We start from the raw sequence: 25059 nt of genomic DNA, 5'->3' as shown, positions 1-25059 counted from the left end.
GACGGTTGTACAAAAACCCACATGGCTTGACGATAAACAAACGGGCCCTCACATGTTACCCTTGACCAGGTCTCTCCCAGTAGCATAGTAGTGAATAGACCATGTGCTGCCCTTCGCTTCTCTAGATGACTGCATTTGAAATTAAAAAATAATAAAAATAGATCCCATGATGGTTCTATCTGTGACAATGTCTAAATCATTGATGTTACATCTCTGCTGTTCAGGAAAGTAAAACAAATGGACAGAGCATCAACTCCTGTCTCGGTAATTCCAAAGCGGTTAGAACGGTAGTGAGAGTATGGTGGAGAACAAATACCGCAACACAAACGTTTAGGAGGTTTTAAGTGCATACGAATTCCTAGCTCTGGAGGAAGAGTGATGTAATTTGATGTCCGATGTTCCGACGTCCAGCTACATCAGTGATGCTGTCATACACACTGTGGCAGCCGACCCATCTGGCCCCGTCTAGATCCGCACGGTTATTCCAGTAACCAGTCACTATGCACGCAGCAGCGATAAGAAACCCTTGGGTGTGAGAAGATTAAGTGCGAACCAGTCCGTCACCCTGACGTTAACGAACTCCGAATCCCGACCGTCTGGTCCCAGGTCCCATGNCTTAGTTTTATTTTAGTGAAGATTTCGTGAATTGACCGTCTTTGAAGTCCATGTCTAAATCGTGATATGTATGAGTATTAATATTACAGATCGCAGCCCTTGAGGGTGCAACATGACTGTGTAGATACCCAATCTAACCCATCATCATGCTAACTCATCAAAAGATATCCGAATACGATCCGAATAAGAGAGATATGTAAAGTGAATGCATGCAGCAGTTGTCCACCTAATCCATGATAACAAAGGGAAAAAATAATACCCTGCAAGTGCACCTAAAAGCTCCAGGAACACCTTGCTATCGCACAAGGGTAAGGATGGGTATCAGACTATGGGACCCCCAGAATAACGGAACAAAATCCCGTTAACACCGAAGAGAAAGTTTTTGGAGCTGTCAACAAAAGAAATTGAGAGGTATTGAGTAGTGCTACGGGACCCAATATGCCCGCTTTCATCAATGTCATAGGACGAGTTTCGATTGACCATTATCAGTCGGCTGGCCAAAGCAGCGAGCCTATTCCCATCACTGTCGTCTATCCACGACCGCCCAGTTCCGATCGTTAGACCAACCAGAGAAGCCCCGATGAATTGAAACCCAGCCCATAACTCAAGGAAAGCATGTCAATTCAACCTATATCCCGTGGATCCTTCCGCTGTCAAAATCTCGCCAGCCACCCAGGCTACCCCAAGCAGCAAGGACATCTTCACTCACACTGCAGCGTGTGCTGACAGTGCTGGGAGCGATACTCTCCCGCTTTGCGGTACTGATCTCTCGACTTAAGCGAGATGCCTTACTAACACGGCTTTCCCTCACAGAGCGCTCTCGCGTGGTAGGGGTAGTGGGAGAGGTGATGGAAATGAAGCTCGTCCGACCGCTGCGGTTTGCAGCGGCGATACTGCTTGTACGGCTGGGCGCTCGGATACGCAGACTCTTTTGTTCAGTGGGATAGAGCTGCGATACCTCTGAACTCTCTGCAATATCGAATTGGGCATGCTGGAACTGGTGCATAACATGTTTCTGGCTGCACTTGTCCGACCCTTGTCGTTCCTGGGGCTTCTGGCTTCCATCGATTCCGTATACAACCTCTGCGCCGCTGCTTGCCGTGCGTCGGCGAGTTCGTATGCTGGAATAGCTTGTGCGGTTTCGCTCATGATCTTTCTCGGCACTGTTGATGAATGACTCTACAATGCCCGTAGAACTGATGCCCATTTCCTCATCTCCATTGCAGCTAGGTTCGCTGCCAGCGACTTTAACATGGACGTCTAGTTCACCACTACGGGGACCAGGCGTTACAGGCGAAGGAAGAGGAGATGCATGACTGACGGTTGTAGGTGAAGCCATGCTGGCTGTGGTGGGAGTCCGGATCGGAGATTGGAAGGGGTCTAAGGGAGAGAAGTTAAGGGCTGGCGAGAGGTGGTAGGGAAGGCCTGCTAGTGAGTCTGAGCTTGCGAGGAAGTGGTTATGTGACGGAGCATTAGAATCTGATGAGGACGTATCGCGAAGCATACCGCTCACCACCGTTGATGAAGTTTTCCGGGGCTGTCGGGGTCGTCCACGAGATGGAGGCACTGATCCGGGAGAGGTCAATGTATCAGATCCGGACAAAGACGCTCGCCCCGAATGTGTAGAGGCAGGCCTTGGGAAACTATTTATCATTCCACTGGATGGACTGTCCATTGTCAAGAAGCCCGAAGTACGAGGCATACTCTCATAGTTTGTGGGCGTCGGTGTATCACGTCTCTGCAACTGGAGCTGTTCTTTCTTTAATGCGGTTTTATAACCTTGGGTGAAACTGTGCTTGGCCATGGCCGCTCGTTTCCGACGCATCATCTCAAGTAATGCTTCCTCTTCCTCAGTAACTGCCATCAACTTATGTTGCTCGTTTCGAGTGAGCGGCTCGCTCATTGATGTTCCTCCACTGCGCAAGCTGGCATTAATAGAAGACGGCGACATAGGAGGACCAGTCGGAGTCGAGTTGCTAGCGCTTGAAGTTCGTGGACGTGTCTCGTCCTCAGGGATTGCCGATGGCTGGCGACTGTGGGTGGATTTTTTGTTGCGGCTGTGTCTAGGAAGAGCTAGATATGACGGATGCGCTTCTGGCGATAGCATAACATCAATCGGGGCAGCATTAGTAGAAGATGATCGCATGTTGGAATTTGATTCTAATGGAGGTCTTTTCTGTTTTGCCGCACCACTCGTTTTGGTTCGTGGGTTGACTTCAAAAGCATGTGCTTTGCCAATAATAATCTCGCCTGAAACATCTGTTGACCTAGCTAGGCTATCTCTTAGGACGGGGAATTTCTTAGGGGATTCTTCGTATTCTTCATCAGATGATGACATGGATAGGATGCTAGAATCCTGTAAATTAGAGGTGGAAAATTTGCTCTCTTTCGTCTTTGCGGAAGTAGCCGTAGTATGGCTCGTGATGGAATGCAAACTGGGCGAATTTCGGCGATGGGAACGGACTTGAGAACTTTCGGCGAAAACATCCTTTCCGCGAGAAGTCTGAGATCGATCCTTCTTAGGGGCCTCAACTTCCGTCATCAATACTCGTCCCAAAGAACTTTTTCTCACGGGCGCCAAATTTGGCGCGCGAATATTCATTGGTAGCGGTGGCGAATCAGGTTCTTCCATATAGTCATCATTGTCTTCTTCGAGCCCATCGAACCAATGTTGAATCCCCCGGGGTGGTCGTCTGACGTTTATCTTGGCATTATCGTATATGTCTCTTTGGAATGACTTTTCTTTGGATGACTTTTTACGAGGCGCAGCATGAGACTTTTCAGAATGCTTCGTACTTTTGGTTGAACGCGCCCTTGGCTCAGGTGCAGGGCTTGGTGCATTTCGTGGAAAGTATTCAGATGTGTCTGACAACGGAAGCGGAGAGTTTACGAGTTTATTTGGCGATAGCAGAGCCTCGCTGTGGGCTCCTCCCGGTCCCTTGGGCTTTGGAAACAACTTCGAAAGGTCCAGTCGTGCTGGCCTATGCTTTCTACCTTGTTTCTTCAATTTTTCTGTGTTATTCTGAGACTCATGATCATTGATATAAGTGCTGCTGTGCTCGCCTTTTTCTACTATAGGTGGATAGCCTTTTCGTAACGCCATGTCCCGAACCGCGGAGGCAGAAGTTTGTTGTGAAACTGCCAAGGGAGATTTCTGTGCATCGTAGTATGACTGTAGGGTTGACGATGAAGCTTGGGTGTGTATTCGCCTGGTGTTGGAGCTACCAATAGAGCCGGAGCGTCCCCTCTCGTCATCGTATATTCCTCCCAGGATATTTGAAGACGGACAAGGACGCAGGCTCTGCAGACTCCGCCATCGTGGAGGAATGATGATGTCTTCTACTGCGGTCGAGGAAGCTCTATCTGCGTAATCCGAGCCAAAACTAGCCTCAGAAAGAGTGACAGTCATGTAACTAGGGCTTTGTGGAGGGTTGGATACGGGTATAGGCGTGGAACGTAATGATGGTTTGGACCTCGTGGCCTGACGAATGGCAAGATGGGAAGTCCCGAGCAGTCTCTCTACTTTCGAAGGCTGTGCTGGGTCTTGCTCGCGTGGTGTCCGGTCGTCCGTATCCTTTTGGCCGCGATGCCTACGACCTGGTATGGGGAAGGAGAATTTGGATGCTCGGCCCATGTTGGGATAGAAATGGGCGGGCGATGTAGGGTGAGGAAAACGCTGTCAAAGTCAATTGAGGCTTCAGATCAGGTGGGATAGTTGAAGATGAAGGTTGAGGAGCGAATTGAAGAATACCTGTGCGGAGATTCCAGCTACCAGAGCATATCTGATTTCTACTGCAGAAATGGCAATGCACCACGATGGCGCCGTTGGAGGTAGCCGTAACCAAGCAGGCCGAGCACTCAGGACATGCAACGGTCACGGCGCATGTTGTATGCGTGTCGCCGTCTGAGACCGCGAGGTGGCCGTGGAGGGCTTAAAGGAGTCTTTTTCAGGTACGCTAGGAGATCGACGGGATGCTAGGCACGGATAGAGAGCGGCTACTACTCGACTCGAGAGCACATTGATAAAGCGCCATCCGAGCTCTTTCTAGGCCCCCAGTTCTAATATTCCAGCCGCGGTGGTTAAGGGCCGACAGCCGTGCCCAGGGTGATTGGCTTCCTGTCCCGAGCACTGGCAAAACAGCTGGCTTTGGGGCTGGCCGAACAACACGCATCTTGCGACGACCGCATTGGCTCCGGGTGGCACGCGTCAGGGGGAACCTCGTCGCGACAAGCAAAGCGGTCAGGGAAGAGAGCCAGGGGTAACACCAGGGGTTCTTGGTGGCCGATCGACAGGCGCCAACAACGCCATCATTCGTGCCAAACTGCCTCTTCGGACGCCCGCTTTGCCGCTTCGAGCTGGCGCAGAGGAGGCCATGGAGTTGGCGTCACCGCGACAAGCATTCACGATGCCCACCATCAGGATGCATCAGAGCTACGCACAGCTACCAACAGCTACATACCTGAGATGTGAGGCAAAAGTCCATGCCCTTATGCCGTGCGGAGGTCACCCGGTCGCTAAAGCGAGAAGTGTCTGCAGCTTGCTCTTCATGCGAAATGCTGCTGGCCATGGTACGGAGCAAGACAAATTGGTCCACTCGGCGATCAGCTTGGCAAGCCTCCAAAAAGAAAATACTAGGTAAGTCCATCTCCCTTAACCCTTTAGCATTCCGATGATGATGGATTCTATGGCGAGCAGCGCGGAATTCGTCTTCGTTCTCGGCAGCTTTTTACGAGCATGCCGCTTTCCGATGTTGCCTTTGTTCCGCTCTGCTGCCATATGAGAGATTGGGCCCACAGGAACCATAGGCTTGGTACTCGTATTGCTGGGCAGGACTGAGGCAGGGCGCAAGATTAATTGGGACGATCATGGCCAGGCGATCAGTTTGCAAAATCCGCGGTGTCCCCTGATTGCTTCGAATTTTAAGCCATGAATAGTGCCATGTCCCACGGCTGGTCCCGTCTTCGCCAATCTCACCTTCGAATTTCTCCAGGTTTGTTTGCTTTTCTCATTGCCACCAGGGATTCATCCCGTCATTGTTAGCTGATGCTTTAGCCAAGCACACGCGCTTGGCTGCTCTCGGTCCTGCCATCATGTCTACGGCGTAGTAGAAATGAGATGGCCGTGTCCCGTTGCCTTTAATGAATACTCTTCATGCCATTTTCAACATTTCAATAAAATGGTATAGCTTGATCCTTCAAAACAACTAGAGGATAGTGGTGGGTCAGAAGACCACGTCCAAGGCGTACTTTAGTCACCAAACATGTCTCTCAACAACCGTGCTCTGAGATCGATGTTTCAAGCCGTCTCCTACTTACAGCCACCTACTTAAACTATTTCCATTATTAGGGTGGGAAGCCTTGTCAATTATCCCCGATGACGGCTACTATGCATCTTCCTGAAGGATTTCTGTATCGAATCTTTTTTACTTTTCCTAATCTTACCTTTGCTCTAAGCACATGTCTGTGGCCTTAGCGAGCATGAACAGTGATTACTCACGCTAAATGAAAGTGCATTCGAAGCTCACTAGACAATACTTGAGACTTAGGGTAATCATAGTGGTAGAGCTCAACCTTCCGGTCCTTTTATTTTCCTGCTGAATTGCACACCCATTTTACAACTATGTCTTCGATTGGATTATCTTAGAGAGCTTTTTGGACGAATGAATAACACTCGGGAGAGCTAGTATCATGTTACTGTCAACGGCCTCCGAATTCCTTTTCCTCAACCGGCAAGTCTGTGGCTTCAGCCTTGTAGTAGCTCACATTGCGGCGATTGGGCTAAAGACTTCATTCCGATATCTCTCGGATTCTAGGGCTGAAAAACTAACACCTAAGCTCCGTCTCAGAATATCTTGACATGGCCAATTTTCGTGTCTCATACATAAGCACCTCTGATCTGATCGGTGGCTTCATGTTCAAGAACATTCTGAGCCAAAATAGAGGACGTTCGTACACTACCCTTTTCACTTTCCCTTTCTCAGTCCCATAGTTCCGAGGCGATACCTCATCGGAGGCGCAGCGAAAGCTTGGTATGCCTGGTAGATTTGGCTAATGCAGTTTTCAACCCAAACTTGCTAGACTTACGCAAGGATGGTGCTCACTCCTGTTTACCACAATGGCTTGACTGCAATATACATGTGTCTGTATACCAAGCTTAGCCCGCACGTGCAGTGCTAACTGTGCTATCGTAACTTCACTTTCTCAAAGTAAATCCCGACACCGCCACTTATCATTGAACGCTTCCTAAATTGCATCCTCCTGCCTAACGCTGCGAAGCACTATTCTGTACCACTTTCATCACTACTTCAGTCATTACCTCATTCCATGTCATTCCGTCATCCGGGACTCCGCACGCCCGCGACTCGGGCCGTGGCCGTTGAAACAGATCTTGTGCACCCCAGTCCCTTGCTCCACCCCATCTACACCGTCCAATCGCCTTCCTTCGCCGCGCCATTCTGCCCACCGCTCATCGACGCCCTCGACGCTTTCAATATCGCCCTACAACGGGTCCACGACATCGCAACAGCAGGCTGCAATCATCCGACGCAATGCCACGTTCCTCAACACGGAAAATAATTCCAATCAATATGAAACGGCCTGCACCATGGGCTAGAACGCCTGCATGCACAGCGCGTTCACCAAGCTTCCGCCCGACGATCTCGACCCCCCGCGACGCTGAAAAAAATGCAGAAAACGAAACTCCACCACTCTGCATTGTGGTAATTATTTGATTTGCCTCCATCATTCTGGGTGTCTGCGTTTTGCGATTCACGCAATGCAGGAGGCTGACTCGGGATCTGAGCGCCACGCTGCACGGCACGCGGTCATGCAGCTGTCCTTTCACATGAGGGAATTCTTAACGAGGCGCATGCGAGAACTGCCGTGCTACGTTCTATCGGAAGAAAGCCAAAAAAAAATATGACCCGATAACATACACTCTATTAAAACAAATTTGTAGAACCACTTGCTCGGTGAATATGCACTAGTTGCATGCTTGTTTCTCAAGAAAAAAAAAGCAGGATGCTGGGAGGATACCTGCCCCGAATTCAAACCCAGTAAAACATAGTAAAAGTAAACCTGTTGAGCAAAAAATTTTGAGCATGTAATATTATCCCCCGCTATGCCTTTCATAGCCTTGGTCAGATTTTCTCCTAGGTTAGCTCAGAGTATGTTCAAACGCCCCAGCTTTGATGCGGGAGAAGGGGTGAGGTAGTCCCCGATATTAATCAACCCGCTGGTCATTGAGCTTTTCATTCTCATTCTTTTTGAGCCCGGTGTTGTCGAATCAAGAGTATCTTTGCCATGTCTACCTCTTTTCTTACCTGGTGTTTCCGGAGCAGCAAATTGGCTTAGGGAATCACTAGAGTTAATATCTTGTGAAGAACTGGGAACGGTGCTGCGGTGACGAAGGGAATATCTTGTAGCCTGGCTGACATCTGCTAGCATCGCAGAGACATGCGGAGCAGCCTGGCGGGCCATAATGGCAGCCGTGCGGGTTGGTTGAGGGCGGAGCGAGAAGGACAGAATAGGTGTTGGAGGGACTACTGATTGCTCGTCTTGCGTTTCATCAGGGTCTGTGAGTGAACTCTTATTGTCGATTTCCGTCGAATCCTGAATTTCTTCAGAGGCTTGCGGTGCTAATGGGGGCTGCGTTGTTAGGTTTGTCTCTGGCGGCAGCTCTTTTAGAGGCGGCAGTTCGAACTGCAAGGAGTCAGCCGTTTTGATAAGAGACAGGCAACATGTATCTACATACATGGTGAGCAATCTTTGCCAATGGATCATAATACTCTTTGATCATGTTTGAGAATGCAGGTTCAGCTTTGACAGCGCTAAACTTAGGTTTCCCTGTCAAACCGAAGTCCTTCTTCTTAGAGCCAGGGGTGGCCACAAGATATCCTTGCCTGCGGAGGTGGCTTGCAACTCTGCTTGCTGTTTGGAGATCACAATCTAGTAAGAAAAGAATTAGTACATGAATACAAGAATTTATCCTGTTAAGGATAACTGAGACAGAAATCGCTTACGCAACGCAGACGAGAAGCTACGGTCGTTCGAATAGCCCTCCGCCTCAATAATGTGGACTCCGCGCCTCAACAGTGCAAGGTCTTTGAGTTCGCGAAGAAGAGGTCCTTCTTTCTCTTCTAACAGACATTGATAGCATGCGTGAATCGCTGGTACCCTTAGATCATCAGAGCCCCGGTATCCATAGCAATGGAGATGCTGCCAAGTGTCGCAGAAGCTGCAATTGATCTGTATCAGTCAGCTAAGATCGGCCAGATGGTTGCTAGTAAAACAGACCATGTCATCTTCTTCTTCGTTCCATCCACATTGGCAAACAATGATGTCAAGCTCCTTCATTGGATCTGTAGATGCGGACCGTCTGCGCAGATTGTGGGCTTCCTTTCCCGGTGGAAAGAGAGCATTCCTCCGAACCTCTAACTCATTGATTTTTTGCTGCGAAATTTGGAGAGTTGGCATTTGGCTGAAAATATTGTCATGTGTTTTTGCACGACCCGGAGATAGCATGACTTGTTGCGTATCTTCGAGGCTTTGCCCTTGGGTAGAAGGCTCCAGCTGCTCAATTATATATAGTTAGCGCACGACTACTGCGATGTTTCTATATAGACCATTAGGCGGCGGGGTTTTGGCATATTGGCCAATGTTATGGCATTATATCCTGCTATTCGTGGAAGACATTGATTTGGGATTGAGGAGAGAAAAAGAGCATACCATGTGCTGGAGCTGTTTCTTGATCTGTAGGTCTCCAGGCAATTGAATCGGGGTTTGACTTTCGCTGTCCTTTGCAAGAAGAGCATTGATATCAATGATTTGAGCTGCCGGCGGACTCGCATATTCTGCTCGCATTGAGTGATCAACATTTCCTAGTGGGGGTCTCGTTGCTTCAAAACCACCCTCTCTGTTTATTGCACGTTCGCTTTGCTGTCCAAGCTTCTCGGCAAGTTTATGGCTAGACGTTCGTACGCTTCGTAATGCGTCGGATATGCTGTCCATACGCCGGCTATGGTCTGCCTGCTTTCTTATATCAAATTCGGACGCTTTCTCTTGGCTCAATGGCCTTGAAACATCAACTGTGTGCGTGTCGATATCGTCTTCCCTTAATGCTGGAGCGGTATACGCGAGACGATTTGGAATCTGGAGATTTCCTTCCCCGTCCTCATTGACAGCCTCGCTCCGTGCGGTTAGATGAAGATGTGATACTTTAAGACTAACAGTATGAAAGCCTGCATCCATTCCTCCGCAATTCGAAGTTGCTTTCTTCCATTCTTTAGTCTCAGGGAAGACGACCTTGTTGTCGTTAGATTTGTTGAAACCTGGGGGTTCGTATTCTGGGTCGCATTCGTCGGTATAGAAGAGGTGCATATTCAAATAACGCTTTTGTGGAAGGTCAGGTAGCGTCCCACAAAGAGCTATTAACCTTCGAATGAACATCTGCATTGCATATTTTGCATTTTTTACCGTAACTGCTTCGCCACGTGGGCCCTTCATCTCCATTCCAGAAAGTACAACGCCATTGCCAGAAGAGTGGATGTAGTTAAACGTAAAGGTATAAGTTTCGACGACATTAGATGGGATTTTAGCATCTTCGAAGATATTGAGCTGTATCGCCCGTAATACGTTGCGTTGCAATGCTTCGAAGGCACCTCTCTCCTACCCATTCCGTTAGTAACTCTCTGAACCTCGATTAGGGAACACCACGTGTGTGTGAAAGTAAGAAAGCGTTTCTGAGAAAGGTCGCAGCCGCTAGCTTACCAGCCAGTCAAGCAGTTGGTCGACACCTTTGCTTCTGCCTCGTCTTAGCACCTTCATGCTCGTACCATGACGCCTATAGGTAGCCTTCTCCTTGCCCCTAGCACTGCCCTGACCTGCGGTGTCCCTAGGAACATGTTTGCCTTCGGCATAATCACCATAGGACCAGTGAAGATCATTCATCTCGTAGAACTGGTCATCAAAGCAGCTTTCGGCAAAAAGGTTTCTACAGTGGAATTGAGCAAAGGGCGACAGAATTAGGGAGAGACAGTGATTTCACCTTAAGTACGAGAGGCAGCTTATCTAAAGGCTGATTGTTAGCAAGATGTTTTACTTTGGAGTGGTGTTCACTTACCGAGCCGTGAAGGAGAGTTTCTACCACTTCCGTACTCTGCTGCTGCTCAATGATTTGTGCAGATGCGACTGTAGTTACCTCCGCAGTTCGCTGAGCCGAATTTGCAACAGGGGCTTGCTTCGTCTCAAGCGGTGCTGTTGCGCCTCGGGGTCGGACCTTGGTAGCTTGGCTGCGTGCCATAGCGAAGGAGAAGGAAACCAATTAATGAGCCAAATCGAGGCTGTCACTTGGATGAAAGTATGACGGCTTGCAAGTCGATTGTGTTTTTAGGTGAAGTTGAAATTGAAAGGCACCCGCACGTCACGTGGGAACCGCTTTCCTAAACTTACAGTTTCTAATACCTAGATAACTATTTAGACACCATCACTGTAAAATAATTGTACATTTTGGGCCGAGTACTGAGACTTGTGCAGTGAAGAAAACTTGGGAGATTGTAAGTGGTGCTGAAAAGAGTGTGTTGGACCAGTCAAGTGGCATCTTTCAATTGTTTCCTCTCCCACAAGCTTGAGAGCCATGGCCGAAAATGATTTGATCTCTCAATACTATGCGCTATCCGGGAAAAAATCTTTCAATCATAAACATGTTGGTGTCTCCTATCTATTCGCCTTGTAAAAGCCCTTGCGATCACTGACTTGAGGTTGCCGCATGAAATTCACACTAAACTTGCGGCTTCGCATTGAGGGAATTAAGTCTTGCAGGAAGGCTTTGATATGTGCTATTGCCTATAGCACAAGGATTCATCCACTGACTGTTACTAGTAGTTTCTTTGGTAGCGATGATAGATTAACGCGGTATCATAAAGATTCTGTAAACTTACCAGTCTTGTCACCTTTCGTTCGATTGATAGCATCATTAAGGATTATATAGCCTCGTTAGCAAAATATGCGATGGAAGTTTGACGCAGCGTGAACTCTGGTGTTGAGGCTGGGAAAGAAGAGAGGATTTTCGTGGGCTGTTAATATCGTCTTGTTTGCATTGAGATCGCCGTACTGATTATATTAGGGATTGCCCTGGATGCTCAGGAAGCCTGGAGGGTAGGAGGCTTACGGAAGTTGGGGAGCAGGTTATATTACGCATAAAACTTCTCTACGCTTTCAACACCAGCCATCTCAGCAAGCAAAAATGTATTCGGAATTTATAACCCGGATAACCTATAACTTTTCATTAGAGATGTTTATGGTCGTGGGCATGGTCAGGCGGAAAGATAGATGTTCCGTGGAAAATACCGCTAGTCCTAATCAGGCCTTCCGACACAACCGGCAGGCCTTCTATTCTCCTATATGCACGCCGCCGCAAAACAATGAGCCTGCACCATATGAAGTAGATGAATGCGCGACTTCAAGGGCTACTTGTATTCGAAGTCTCTCGTCTAAGCCTCAAATCAGAAATTATATTGAGTTTAAAGGGAACGGCCTTGATCATTTGCCAGAAATCGAGTTCTGTTTCTTCTGAAACTCTTTTTGGACAGTAGACGTCTAGGTTAGCTCGTGCACGAACACGCCTTGTGCACTTTTTCTACGTACTAACATTAAATAATTCTTTAATATCTTTATAAAATTAATTTAATTTTAATTAAAAAGTACTTTCTAAACTTTAATATAAAATTTCATGTGAGGCCATTTTAAAAGTTATTAAGTTATAGACGGTATAAAAAGGTATATTTCGGTGTTTTTCGGCGAGAAAGGCGCGTACGAGCCGGTTCCGTGCATGAGCTGATCAAGATGCTTGCTGAAAGGGTATTTTGGGAGCTTTTGGTCTCTCAACGATAGATTTAGCCGGCTACAGCAGTTCCGTTTCATTACTTTTGACTAGTTGGGTGTTATATCAATCTATAAAATCTTAGCGGGGTAACTCTTATATTACTGGGTCAGATATATTATAACCTAGGGGGTTCTTAGCTCGGCTCATAATCAGTAAGATAATACCCTCCAGATTTACCTATGAAAAGAGAACGACGCCTTTACAATAGAGAACAAATGAAGCCGTATCCCTTGGGATAGTAGCGCGGCTATCGGCTCTCCTTCAGTGGATGGTTATAAATTTTGAATATGAAACGAGTGGTACGGAGACGAAAAATAACCACCCTCTTCTCCTTTCCACCTCAAGTGTCTAAAACACAACCATGATCTCTTCGAAATGGTTGCGACGATTTATGGGAAGTTGTATACGTCCTTTTTCAACCTAATAATTCAATATATCTTCTGTAAATTATCAAACCCAACTACGAGAATACGGATGTCTGCTGCGGCGCATTTCCTAAGGGCAGTGTAAAGCCTACGAGATATAATGCAAGACTCCCTCATTTGAATGATATCAGACAAATGCGATCTAGAGTGATACCCCTATATAGGAATATGAACTTTATCAATTGATATGGTGATAGGAAAAAAAAATTACATTATCAAATGGCATTGATTGGTGGACATTCAGATCTCAATATAAATTTGCCCAACAATTTTCCATGCCAGATTACTCCACCAGGCTTGAATACCTTAAAGTCGAGGTGTTATTTCGTAGTGGCGCATCTTTGAAAAGAGTCGTGACTTGGAGTAACGAGGATGGTGTCCTCGCATGCAAACTCGCGAAAGGGCATTCTTGCCACGAAACCCGTCTCTAACCCCACACAGTTATGCGGCCCACCCCTTGCCTTTCTCCTCACAATAGTCGCCTGAGGTGTATTTTAGTAATTTTAGTCATACTTACAGATATGAGAAGTTATCTCTGGGCACTTCCAGTGTCCTGTATGACGCTGCTCCAAATTGAAGGCTGACAGGTTTAAAGAGGTGGCAGCAATAGGCGGCTCTGAGTGTAACTCGTCATATGAACGAAATAGCATATTTAGATGTGCATAGAGTAATGGTATACGAAACATAGCCAGCCCGTACTATATAAAAATTTTGCTGAGCGCAGTTCGTGAGATGGCTGAGAGCTAGGAGGCGGAAATGGGAAGGCAGGCAAGCGACTGATTTGCCGAGCTCTCGAAAGCCGCTTTAGAGTCTCATCCATCAGCAGCCCCTCCCACCACACCACCGACTCTGCAGCTTCCCGTTCTCCAAGTCTCCCCTCCGGTCGAGTGTGTCCCTGGTGTGCTGAACTCTCTCCACTCTGGCGTCTTGTTTTCTTGCTGTCTTTTGTTTCTCTTGCTTCTCCGGCTGTCTCCTGATTCTGCCACTCATAAGCAGGACATCCTTACCTCTGGACACGGACACGACGGCGGCACCCTCCACTCTACAAAACCAGCTAGCGGACTGAGGTCTTTTTGGAGGCTCTATTCCACAAGACAGATGATTCTTTGATTCACAAAAACCGTCCTTCACACGCGCTTCTCGCCGTGTCATCGCGTTCGGGCCTCCTGGAACCTCGCCCCTGCCGTTCATGGACACCTCTCCCACAGGGACCGAGAAGAGTATAGACTCATCCAACTATTCTTCGTTTACCTCGTCGACTGTGACACTCTCGGCGGCCAACTCTCCCTCGGCGAACGCCACCACCAATATGACATCAAGCCAGTGTGGTCAAAGACTTGAGCCGGGGCCAAAGACAGTTCAAAGGCAAATCGTGGAGCCATATGCTACTCTTGGGCAACTATCATATGCACCAGCAACTCATACCACAGTCGTTACTACTACTACTACAACTACAACCTCCTTTCCTCCTATACTACTCAGTGCTCCCCGGAATTTGAAGGAGCGGGATCCTAAGGTTTACCCGTTGGCGTCATCTCCAGCCCCGGAATCAATAAGGCGATTTTGCTTCGATGTTGCAGGTACACAGGCCTGCTTCAGCGAAGCCGATAACGTCGAACAGTCTCTCCAAGAGGTATGATTAGTACCTCCCTCGAAGCGACTATCCAACGCCTATCGTCAAGTCACCCTCAACGCGTTCCCTACGAAGACATTTGTTCAATGCTTACTACTCGCTAACATGTCTTTTAACCAGTACCACGATCAGTATGATGCTCTTATTGCGTCCAAGGGAAAAATTCGTTCGATCAAACATTATGATACCCACTACGAAACTCCCAACCGCGTGACACGTCAACCAGCCACATCCCAGAGACCACTAGAGTCATCGTCAAGATCTGTATCGGGACGTAGAAAACGATCCTCTTCGCCCCCTTCTATTGCGGAAGCCGCTGAGCTTGCAAGTTTACAACGCCGAAATAAAAAACCTCGAACTACTATACATGGTTACAAGGCCGGTGGTGCTACTCGTTTAAGCTCAAATCAAACACCTGATGATATGGACGGAACTGTCCCCGCTACCCCCGATACAGATGCGGACGCTTCTAGCCAGTTTAAGATACCGAGGGTAAGAACGGGATCAAGACGGTCGAATCTAAGATCTAGTCAAGTCGAAGGTTCGGGGACGGGCAAAGAATCTCAGGCCCGCTTGCAGCATCTGGCCGAGTCCTGGCACTTGCAACAACCGTCTCCCGCGCACCAGGCGTCATCGGAGCCAAGCGGTTATTTCGATGCCTCTGACCCCACAGACAGACAGAGCTCCGCCCTTGAAGCACGGTTTTTTGCTTCAGTTGTGGACGGCCCAGGCATATCCGCAACACCTCCAATTGCTGAGACTGATCTGGAACCAATCGGTCCTTTCACCGAAAATGACGGATCCTTTTCTAGACCCGCACGGCCAACTCCACTCGACACGATCTCTGCACAGGACGCCAGTTTACCGAGCCCAAGCCTGTCACCAATTACTGCTGCAGCAAACCTAGCACACAACACCAATTTTGGTGGCTCTTTGATTGGAGACAATGAAGATGACGATGCGAATGATGTCTCCAGTCTGGACATATCAGAGGTTAGGTTAGATGAGCAAAACAGGATGTTAGGAGCTCTATCTCATTCCGCACGGAATAAGAGAATAGATCTTTCTGATCGTATTGAAGGTAGCAATCCTAACCCACAGCTTCCAACACCAACGATTATGGATATTCCTGTCATGTTGGAATCCTTCGATGCTATGCCTGAAAAAATGAAGACCTATGTGATGTTCCAGCTTCTCCGCCGGTGTACAAAGCCTACTCTCCATTTCGTTGCCGATGTTGTCAACCCTGCTCTGAAGTGCGACTTCCTCGGTTTGCTACCACTGGAACTGAGTTTGAATATTGTTAAATACTTGGACGTGAAGAGTATGTGTAGTGCAGCACAGGTGTCAAAGAAATGGAGGCAAATAATCGATACGGATGAAACAGCATGGAAGGAACTCCTAGACAGAGATGGCTACGTTCTCCCAGAAGGGGAATTAGAGCGAGCAGTGAAAGAAGGTTGGGGATGGCAGTATCCACACTCCTCTGAGAGCTTTGAGCGGGATTTACGTGCCATAACTTATAGTGTTAAGTCGGATGGCGAGGCTTCTCCTATCTCGTCTGGCTCTAGTACAATTGGCGGGTATGCTGATAGCGAAGGAACTATTATGGTCAAATCGAGCTCCGGTAGGCCTAAACGCAAAGCAGCGGCCAAACATGGCGGCTCCAAGAAGCAGCGCAGGAAAGGGCCGTCCGCCTCAAAAGGACAATCGCCAAGTTGGAGTCGTTCTCTAAGTTCGGCACAAGGACCTATCGCAATCGCAGACGTTGCCGCGGCCGCAGTACCAAACCCGAACATTGGACTTCCAAGTCTTCGCAACGTACACCTTTTTAAGTCACTTTATCAGAGGCATCATCTCATTCGAAAGAGCTGGATGGAGGAGGAAACAAGACCCAAGCACATTGCTTTCCGGGCGCATCAACGACATGTAGTTACGTGTCTGCAATTCGATACTGACAAAATTCTTACCGGCAGTGATGATACAAATATTAATGTCTACGATACAAAAACCGGTGCTCTCCGCAGCCGTCTTGAAGGCCACGAGGGTGGTGTGTGGGCACTGCAGTATGAAGGGAATATTCTGGTATCCGGTTCGACCGACCGATCTGTCCGGGTATGGGATATTGAGAAAGGAAAGTGTACGCAGGTTTTCCAAGGCCATACTTCTACCGTCAGGTGTCTTGTCATTCTCAAACCCACGCAGATTGGAGAGACGGCCGATGGGCAGCCAATTATGATGCCAAAAGAACCTCTTATCATTACAGGATCCCGTGACTCTAGCCTGAGGGTCTGGAAGCTCCCTCAGCCTGGCGACAGGTCTATTATGCAGACAGGACCTCCAGCGAATGACCACGATAACCAATATTTCATTCGCGTCCTGACTGGTCACCACCATTCCGTTCGTGCTATCGCTGCACATGGGGACACTCTTGTTAGTGGGAGCTACGACTCCACAGTCCGCGTCTGGAAGATTTCCACTGGTGAAGTAATACACCGCCTCCAAGGTCACGCGCAAAAAGTCTACAGCGTAGTGCTTGACCATGCGCGTAACCGCTGCATCAGCGGCTCCATGGACAATCTTGTCAAAGTCTGGTCCCTCGAATCTGGCGCGTGTTTGTTTAACTTGGAAGGCCATACATCACTCGTCGGACTTCTAGATCTCAGCCACGAGCGTCTTGTATCCGCTGCAGCTGACTCAACATTGCGAATCTGGGACCCTGAAAACGGACAATGCAAGAGCACGCTGAGTGCACATACTGGTGCTATTACATGNTTCCAACACGACGGACAAAAGGTTATTTCCGGCTCGGACCGCACACTAAAGATGTGGAATGTCAAGACTGGCGACTGTGTCAAGGATTTATTGACAGATTTGAGTGGGGTGTGGCAAGTAAAGTTCAACGAGCGTAGATGCGTGGCCGCCGTGCAGCGGAACAACATGACGTATATCGAGGTAAGTTGCAGCTCTCAATCCCTTTGTCGTTTACCAGCCTGAAGATATTCTAACGGGACAATTTCTAGGTGCTCGACTTTGGCGCATCTCGCGATGGTGTCCCAGCTGACCAACGTGGCCGAAGGATTGTAGTTGATTCCAAGGGTCGTGAGGTCGAGGATGTGGAGGACATTGTTGAAGCAGAAGTTGCATAGGCCTCGTTTTCCGATAACTTTTGTTGAACAACGCTTCGACTTGCTTTAAGCATCACATACTATTATACAACGGTTTCTCTACAGGGTTACGAATAGCCTACGACTAAACTAGGAGCGGATTTACATTTTACAACCAGTCTTACAAAACTAACGATCACGGATTACAACATTTTGGAAGGGAAGATTGGTGGATTTGTAATATCTAGAACTTGCTTTGTTCTGCTCTACTTTCTTACTTGAGCATATATTTTTGGCCTCCTTTTTATTGGGCTCTTGCATTGAGCATTTCATGGCGTTATTGAAGGGGGAGGCATCCTGCATATTTACTGGCGTACATCTATTTTACTGCTTCCTGGGTATGATTCGGTGGCAAAGGGGGTTCCGGTCTAAGGGCACGGCCAGGAGTGCACAGTCAATACTATCTTGGGGGCTGTATTAGCTTATGTTTGTAGCTTTGCCCAGATCAAATGAACAAGACGAATACATTTTCATATTGATAAGATCTGTGGTTGACTAATGATGTCGGAGAAGACGTTTCGAGACCAGCTCTCAACATAAAGCCAAATTGAGTCCCAAGGAACTTTCGATAAAATGCTGCGAGCTACAATTCTAGAAATTCCCTCGAGATTTTGTGACTAAGTATGTAAGCCGTGAATGTGACGTTCTTGATTTTTGCCACCCTTGTTCTCTTGCATCCACAACCTCTGCATTACGTACCCACCATCAATGAAGCCCCACACATTTAACCATGTACGATATTGATGACACTACAAGTCTCTTTTCCTAATGCCATCATACTTCTTCCACCTCGCATTCGAGCTTTATCCATCTCCTGGCGACCCCTCGCAGCCGTCTTCCCCGCCTTGCTTGCAAACTGTGTACACGCCGCCACCAGGAACAAATATCTTCATTTCAGAGCTACCCATTCACAGAACCTCCTCGTGGAGCTCATCTCCTACACCAAAGAAGACCCATAAACGATCCAAGACTGCTGTTTCGAGCACTGACTGTCCTACTCTTTCCACATTTGAAGTCCGGCCGCCCGTCCAGCGCCGACTTAGCTATCTTAACGGTTCCTCCTCCGAGGATCACCGAGAGAGTCCAGTACCTTTAACTAAAGCCGGAATAGCTAGCATACCTTCACAGCACCCCGCTTCAAAGGACTGGCGGTTCGGAATTGTCTCCATTCAAAGCATAGACATGATTCCATCAAGCACAGAAGAAGGTGCCAGGGCTCGGGGAAAATCACTTAGCCATCCTCCCCACGTCGGGGCCAGCTCAGGAGGCCTAGCAACTAAAGGCAAATTTATCCCCTCAGATCCGAAAAATACTGAAGTGGGCTGGGGAGTGGTGCACCTATATCGAGATGGTCAAGAGACACCGGGGCTCTATGATGACGCTATCTTAAGTGAAGGCTTAGATGGTGAGGGAGCAGGTGGAGCTACAGAGGATAAAAGCTTCAAAGAGGAGGACTGTACCACACTGTGTATACTTGCCGTACCTTCATACATGACGCCTTCGGACTTGCTTGGATATGTGGGGGAGCAGACGCGGGAAGACGTCAGCCATTTTCGGCTCATAAGGACGGGCAGGACAAATAAATACATGGTACTTATGAAGTTCAGAGAGGCAAATAAAGCGCGAGAATGGCGGAAAGAGTGGAATGGTAAGCTATTCAATAGTATGGAGGTAAGGCGTACAATGCTCCAAGTCAGAGCTTCTTGTACTAATTGTCCTACGTATAGCCAGAGAACTGCCATGTAGTTTTCGTCAAGTCCATCGAATTTCAAACTACAGACACCAATCGAGACCCTTCGAGTTTCCCTAATATGACCAATGATCCATTCACTCCCGCTGCGACAGCACAACCTACAGCTCCCTTACCCGCAACTGTCTCATCGCCAGTCGAGTCATCCTCCCTTGCATCTTCTCTTACAACTAAACCACTAGCACCACCAACACCCTCTTTGGTAGAGCTTCCAACATGTCCGGTGTGCTTAGAACGTATGGATGAGACAACCGGCCTACTTACTATACTATGCCAGCACGTTTTCCACTGTGCTTGTCTCGAGAAATGGCGAGGAAGTGGGTGTCCAGTGTGTAGATATACTCAGAATGATGCATTAATTGGTCGGGGCCATGGCGACAGCGAGGGACCAGAAAACGAGTGTAGTGTATGTGGATCGACGGCTAATCTCTGGATATGGTAAGTACACTACCTCTCTTTACTCACTTTCTCCACCATGTCAATTCTCCTCGGCAGAAGCGGCTCTCAAGCACCAGAACCTGAAACTAATATCTTAACAGTCTCATATGTGGCAGCACAGGATGTGGTCGCTACGACTCAGCGCACGCCTTCGCTCACTACGAAGCCACCTCGCACACCTACGCCATGGACGTCGTAACGCAGCACGTGTGGGACTACGCTGGTGACGGCTACGTGCACCGCCTGATCCAGAACAAAGCCGACGGCAAGCTCGTCGACCTGCCCGCCTCCTCCTTCACCCACCCCGCTCTGTCGCGCAACTCCAACTTAATGACCGGTTACGCCGCCGACACGGTGCCGCGCGAGAAGCTCGACAACATGGGCATCGAGTACGCCTACCTCCTGACCTCACAGCTGGAATCCCAGCGCGCCTACTTTGAAGAACAGGTCGAGCGCGCCGCGGACAAGGCAGCCAAAGCGGCGTCCGGGGCCGATGATGCCGCACGCACTGCCTCGACGCTCGCCGCCCAGATCTCTGCGCTGCGGCTGCAACACGCGGAATCCCGCACCGCCATAGCGGGCTTGGAAAAGGACGCGGCGCGCCAGTCGGCCCGGTGTAGCGCGGCGCAGGAGCTAGCGCGGAAAGTCACGAAGCAGTACCAGGAAGAGAAGACGATCAACGAGTCTCTGATGACGCGCATCGCGTTCCTGGAAAGCAAAGTGGCGGAGGCGGAAGCGAGGGCTAAGGAGGCGGAGAAGGAGAAGGCGGATTTGGAGGAGCAGAATCGGGACCTTAGTTTTTTCATCTCCGGGCAGGAAAAGTTGAAGGAGATGCAGGAAAACGAGGTGCTTGGATTGCAGGAGGGTGAGGTGGAAAGTGGGAAGGTTCAAGTTGGATCTGGGCGAGAGGGAGAGAGCGACGGGAAGAAAGGGCGGCGGAAGGGGAAGGGTAGGAAGTGAGTGGCTGAGTGAGATGAAAGCAGAGCATGGTCGGCGTTAGGGCTGGTTTAGGTTGATCAGTGATACCCCAAAGGCTGGCGGCTTCGTGCGGTGCTTGTGATTAACATGAATTGAACATTGAATTTAGCATCTCAAACTTCGGCCTTCTATACCTTTCTCATATCTTAATAGCTGATCAGTATCTGATCAAACTCAAAGTCATCCATTCATGACACTGGGATTCCTGAAAATTGGATTGTAGAGTAAATGATCAAGAAAAAAAACTAACTTTTAGATTAAAACTAAAGCTAAGGCTATGGCTATGGCTAAGAATCCTACTAATAGTTGCCGGAGAATTAAACGGCATATGCTAAAATAATGCAGTCTTATCTTCCCTTAATCTCTTCCATAATCCCACTAATATCTCTCTCCAACCTCATCGATAAGTTCACAAAGCATTCTACCACATTCCTCCTCGATCTCTTGGCCATCTCTTCCTACTAACACTGCTTGGCCTTCATTGAGCGAGTTCTTAAGGTGTCCTACGCGAGAGAAGCGAGTTTCTGCGATCGTCATCCAGCGGATAAAGAAGGGGCCTGAGGACTGCCAAAGTAGATTTTTCGTCCATGAAGGGACTGGCGCGGTGCCAGGTGCTGATTGCATACGAGCCTATTTTAGTGGCCTGTAAGTATGTGTACGAATACGTAACAAGAAACAAGTGGATATACAAACGATTAGTATCGTGGAGGTGATTTGATAATTATAGAAATTTCAGGTAAGGAGACGTAATGGTACAACGAAGGCTTCAAAGTTTATGAGGAGACGGGAGTGTTTTCTTTTGAGATGAACCTTTTTGGAAAACCTAATGTTACGAAAAGCAGCACATACATAGCCCTGAAAAGCTGTACTTTTATTGACCGAAAAGAGCAGGATAACATGTCGGCTGCTCTTAAAAGCTTCAGCCAGAAGCTCTTCGTTATGCGGTTGTGTGGCCCAAATGCTCTCGCGCTGCGCCGCTTCAACATTGTCGTAATTCCATGACTTGATCATGAAATATCGTGCTCCTATTCAGCACTCAAAATATGAGGATGGATAATTGATAATACTGGGAAGATGCTAGCAGCTTCGAGGATGCTGTTAAGATTGACAAGATTAAGAGTGGCACTGACCGCCTTGTCGTAAGTTCAGCGAAGCTATTCCACCATGTCCAGCTCCATCTCTACTCAGGTACTTAGGTCTGCCTCCCCGGGTAGAAAATGAGGAACGGCCTCGAGGCCTGCCTCGGCCGCGGTCGCTATGGTGGTGAAATGGATATTCATCGTACACTTCTGGAGGCGAACGACGCAAATTATAACGATCTGGCCACTGATGAGACGTAGGGGTGCGTGGTCGAGTATAATTCCGATGGACAGGAGAAGGCTCCCTGCTCTCGCGGGGTCTACCCCCATTGTATGGCACAACACTCCGTGGATGAGGACGTTCATCCTCTATGCGGCGCACATGGTCCTCAGGCAAGGAGATTCGGCGTGATAAAGGCAATGGGCTAGGGCTCCTTGCTAGTCGACCTCTTGAGGATTGTGGGCGGGAGTGAGAATGACGAAGAGTTTCCGGACTCTCCTCTACAGCACCTCGAATACGGTATTCGTCATCCTTGCGTCTAAAGCTATTTGGGCGTCAGCTTCTTGGAACACTTACTCAATTTGTCGTCGAAGAGAGAACAGTGCGGCATGAACGTGAGGGTACTCAACAAAATGATTGAGAAACCCCCCAACTACTATTAAAGGGGCTAAACGATTCTTTTTTAAAAGAGCCCACGATTTGTCGTTAAGTGAGATTGTTGCACTAAGTTTTCCGTTGCCAATTAAGAATGCACAATATATTACCTAGAGGCAGACAAAGGCATGTCATCATGCATCACACGTGGAACCCGATCCTCGCGTTCTTCCGACCGCTGTTGAGCGCCTGCAGTCGCATCCAACCTTATATGCTTATCCGCTCGCTCATGACTATGCGCCGGTCCTGCGGTTGGCGATAGAGGACGCTTCGTGCTAGCTTGGGAAGTTTGGGTCGTCGAGTGCGGCGTGCTATCAGTCTTCGCTGGAGACGAAGCACCAAACGCCCTTGAAGTAGATGTAGAGATCGGTAAAGGCGGAGGTGGCATAGACACCACAGATGATGCTCTGGCAAGACTTGTTGGACGGACAGAGGGTGTACGAAATGACTGTGAACGAGTGAGATAAGCCTTGTCTTCCTGCTCCATTTGTGCTTCACGCTCAATCTTCTCCCTTTGCAGTTCAAGTTCTGCAAGAGCCCTATGGCGCCGCAGTGAATTTTGACGATATTGTTGGTCATGATAACCAGTTATTTCAAGCCATTCATCCAGATCTTCAAAATATTTAGAGTATGCAGCGGCATTCTTCGGAGGCCCATCCATTGCTTGTTGTTGAATTTGTAATGCTGAATCTTGTCTAGAGGCCAGTTCACGGTGAGAGAGATTAGCACGTGTATCAATATTCGCTGGTTGACGGTCCACCCGTGCTACCCGTTGTTCAGTGGTTTTCTCTTCTCTTGTAGGCTTTGTAGATGTTGCTATTTCATTATTAGAAGTAATTGACTTGTTAGTTGTGTGTTGGCGCTCTCCATTATTCTGTGCTGTCTCAGTAGGAGTTACATTGACAGGATTCAAACGTTGTTCATTGCTTCTCTCTGGTTCAGATCTTATGTCAGTTTGTCGGGGCTGAGTTGCTAAAGATTTAGGACGATCTTTTGGAGCGTCAGCATGTGTGTCCCTTGGGTCAATTTGAGATCTATTATTATTGTGTCTTGGAGGTTCATGATTCCCATTTTCCCTTGAGCGAATCACTTTTGATTCATCACTCGCAATTCTTGATTGAGGTCGGCCATTTGACTCCATACGGGCTTCTCTCGTTTGTTCAGGTTCTCTCGTTTGTTGGGACACTGGGGACTTCTTTACATTTTGGCCGTCCTGGCCCACCTTTGTAATTTGCGGCGTATCCCTAGGACCACTATTACTACTCTGTGCTTGGACAGTCTTTTGTTGTACTTCTGGAACTGGTGCCGGTTTTGAATTCCCTTGAGTGAGTGTTGCTTGCATCTTCGGTTGACTATCAATTTGGGTCTTGTCCTGAGCAGAATTATCGGTGCGAGCAGAAATCTTCACGACATTACTTTGCTTCGCCTTTGCTTCAGCAGCAGCCCTGCCTTCTGCAAGCAGGTCATCAACATCGGTGACGGAACTCTTCCTTCCAGGCGCGGCAGGCTTGACATTTTGAGGGACTGCGCCCCGTTTTTGTTCCGCTCTATCTTGTACTCCCGGTGTCCTACTAGAAGACCTCATTGCTATCAACTTCGCTCGTAGTTCGGCGGCCCTTGCTGCACTGGGAGGATCGCCGGAGCCGGATGGCTGAGGAGTTTGAACTCCTGGAAGGGCATTGGTTTGTGGCTGCTCGCGACTGTCATCCTGAAACATCTCAGAAAACTTAGCTTAAGAGTATATCACAAAGAGAAGAGCCAAAGGATTGAGCAGAACTCACTGTGTCATCAAACCCAGCTGGATAGGGCTGGCCGTGCATTCGAGCTTGAGCTTGAGATAGCTGTACATATCCATGATGATTTTGGCCTAATGGAGCATCCATATACTCGTCGTCCCCTTCATACATCCCCGCATCATCCTCATCATCCAGCTCTTCGTCGTAATCTAGATATGATGAAGCACCGGGAACACCATGGGCGATAGCAAATGGAGTAGGGTATGTAGCCACCTGTTGATTAGGAAAGTATGGATAGCCATAACCGAGGTTGTTGTCTTGCTGCCACTCCATTCTTTTGTTGCTGTAGAGAAGCCTTCCAAGTACATTTATGTCAGGGTCGGTTCAGAGTTGCTATTAGGCGTTTTAGCCAAAGATGTAGCGCATGAATAGATGGAAGATCCTAAGAAGTCCTGGGGCGCCAAAAACTTAGGTACTGTTGCCAGTGAAGTACTATGAAGGTTGTCGTCGTGAATTTTAAATCGAGCGCTCTAGACAAGTAACGCAGTTCAGAGTATCTGATCTGCTCGCAATATTGAACCTGAAAAGGAAAAAAAAATTCTATGTGGGGCCAAGCAGGACAGATACATTCTGCCACTCCATTGGTGTGGAAGTGACGTGGTTATCTATGCGTTGTTGATGGAAAGCTCGACCTCTTTCAAG

General features: G+C 48.3%; 6 protein-coding genes across 6 annotated transcripts; 2 read left to right on the top strand and 4 right to left on the bottom strand.

Moving 5' to 3' along the window:
- Window positions 1–1243: 1243 nt before the first annotated feature.
- On the bottom strand, window positions 1244–4249 carry K441DRAFT_672983 (uncharacterized protein; the record flags this gene model as incomplete). The annotated part of the gene is made up of 1 exon (XM_067650607.1): window positions 1244–4249. The coding sequence occupies one exon, from the start codon at window positions 4247–4249 to the stop codon at window positions 1244–1246; it is 3006 nt and encodes a 1001-aa protein (XP_067509935.1).
- A 3319-nt stretch (window positions 4250–7568) lies between these two features.
- Window positions 7569–10915, bottom strand: K441DRAFT_719350 (uncharacterized protein; the record flags this gene model as incomplete). Its single annotated transcript, XM_067654024.1, has 8 exons — window positions 7569–8316; window positions 8369–8562; window positions 8637–8862; window positions 8911–9186; window positions 9343–10281; window positions 10435–10606; window positions 10661–10683; window positions 10736–10915. The coding sequence occupies 8 exons, from the start codon at window positions 10913–10915 to the stop codon at window positions 7777–7779; spliced, it is 2550 nt and encodes an 849-aa protein (XP_067509934.1). The 3' UTR covers window positions 7569–7776.
- Window positions 10916–13758: 2843 nt separating this feature from the next.
- K441DRAFT_651351 (WD40 repeat-like protein) lies at window positions 13759–18193 on the top strand. Its single transcript, XM_067647173.1, has 3 exons — window positions 13759–14554; window positions 14675–17509; window positions 17578–18193. The coding sequence occupies exons 1-3, from the start codon at window positions 14111–14113 to the stop codon at window positions 17701–17703; spliced, it is 3405 nt and encodes a 1134-aa protein (XP_067509933.1). The 5' UTR covers window positions 13759–14110; the 3' UTR covers window positions 17704–18193.
- A 221-nt stretch (window positions 18194–18414) lies between these two features.
- K441DRAFT_651350 (uncharacterized protein) lies at window positions 18415–21090 on the top strand. The gene is made up of 3 exons (XM_067647172.1): window positions 18415–19392; window positions 19449–19909; window positions 20011–21090. Exons 1-3 carry the CDS (start codon window positions 18490–18492, stop codon window positions 20867–20869), a joined length of 2223 nt encoding a protein of 740 aa, XP_067509932.1. The 5' UTR covers window positions 18415–18489; the 3' UTR covers window positions 20870–21090.
- A 175-nt stretch (window positions 21091–21265) lies between these two features.
- On the bottom strand, window positions 21266–21913 carry K441DRAFT_533842 (YTH-domain-containing protein; the record flags this gene model as incomplete). Its single annotated transcript, XM_067642306.1, has 2 exons — window positions 21266–21517; window positions 21737–21913. Coding segments are annotated over 2 exons (429 nt in total), but the record flags the coding sequence as incomplete, so codon positions are not given.
- Window positions 21914–22471: 558 nt separating this feature from the next.
- K441DRAFT_600986 (uncharacterized protein) lies at window positions 22472–25032 on the bottom strand. Its single transcript, XM_067645217.1, has 2 exons — window positions 24403–25032; window positions 22472–24338 (listed from the first exon to the last, which is right to left on the bottom strand). Exons 1-2 carry the CDS (start codon window positions 24688–24690, stop codon window positions 22728–22730), a joined length of 1899 nt encoding a protein of 632 aa, XP_067509930.1. The 5' UTR covers window positions 24691–25032; the 3' UTR covers window positions 22472–22727.
- Window positions 25033–25059: the final 27 nt, after the last annotated feature.

This window comes from Cenococcum geophilum, assembly GCF_001692895.1.
Source record: "Cenococcum geophilum 1.58 unplaced genomic scaffold K441scaffold_2, whole genome shotgun sequence".
In the NCBI taxonomy this organism is placed as follows: Eukaryota; Fungi; Ascomycota; class Dothideomycetes; order Gloniales; family Gloniaceae; genus Cenococcum; species Cenococcum geophilum.
The sequence above is the reverse complement of the archived record's forward strand: the minus strand, read 5'-3'. Positions and strand labels throughout refer to the sequence as shown.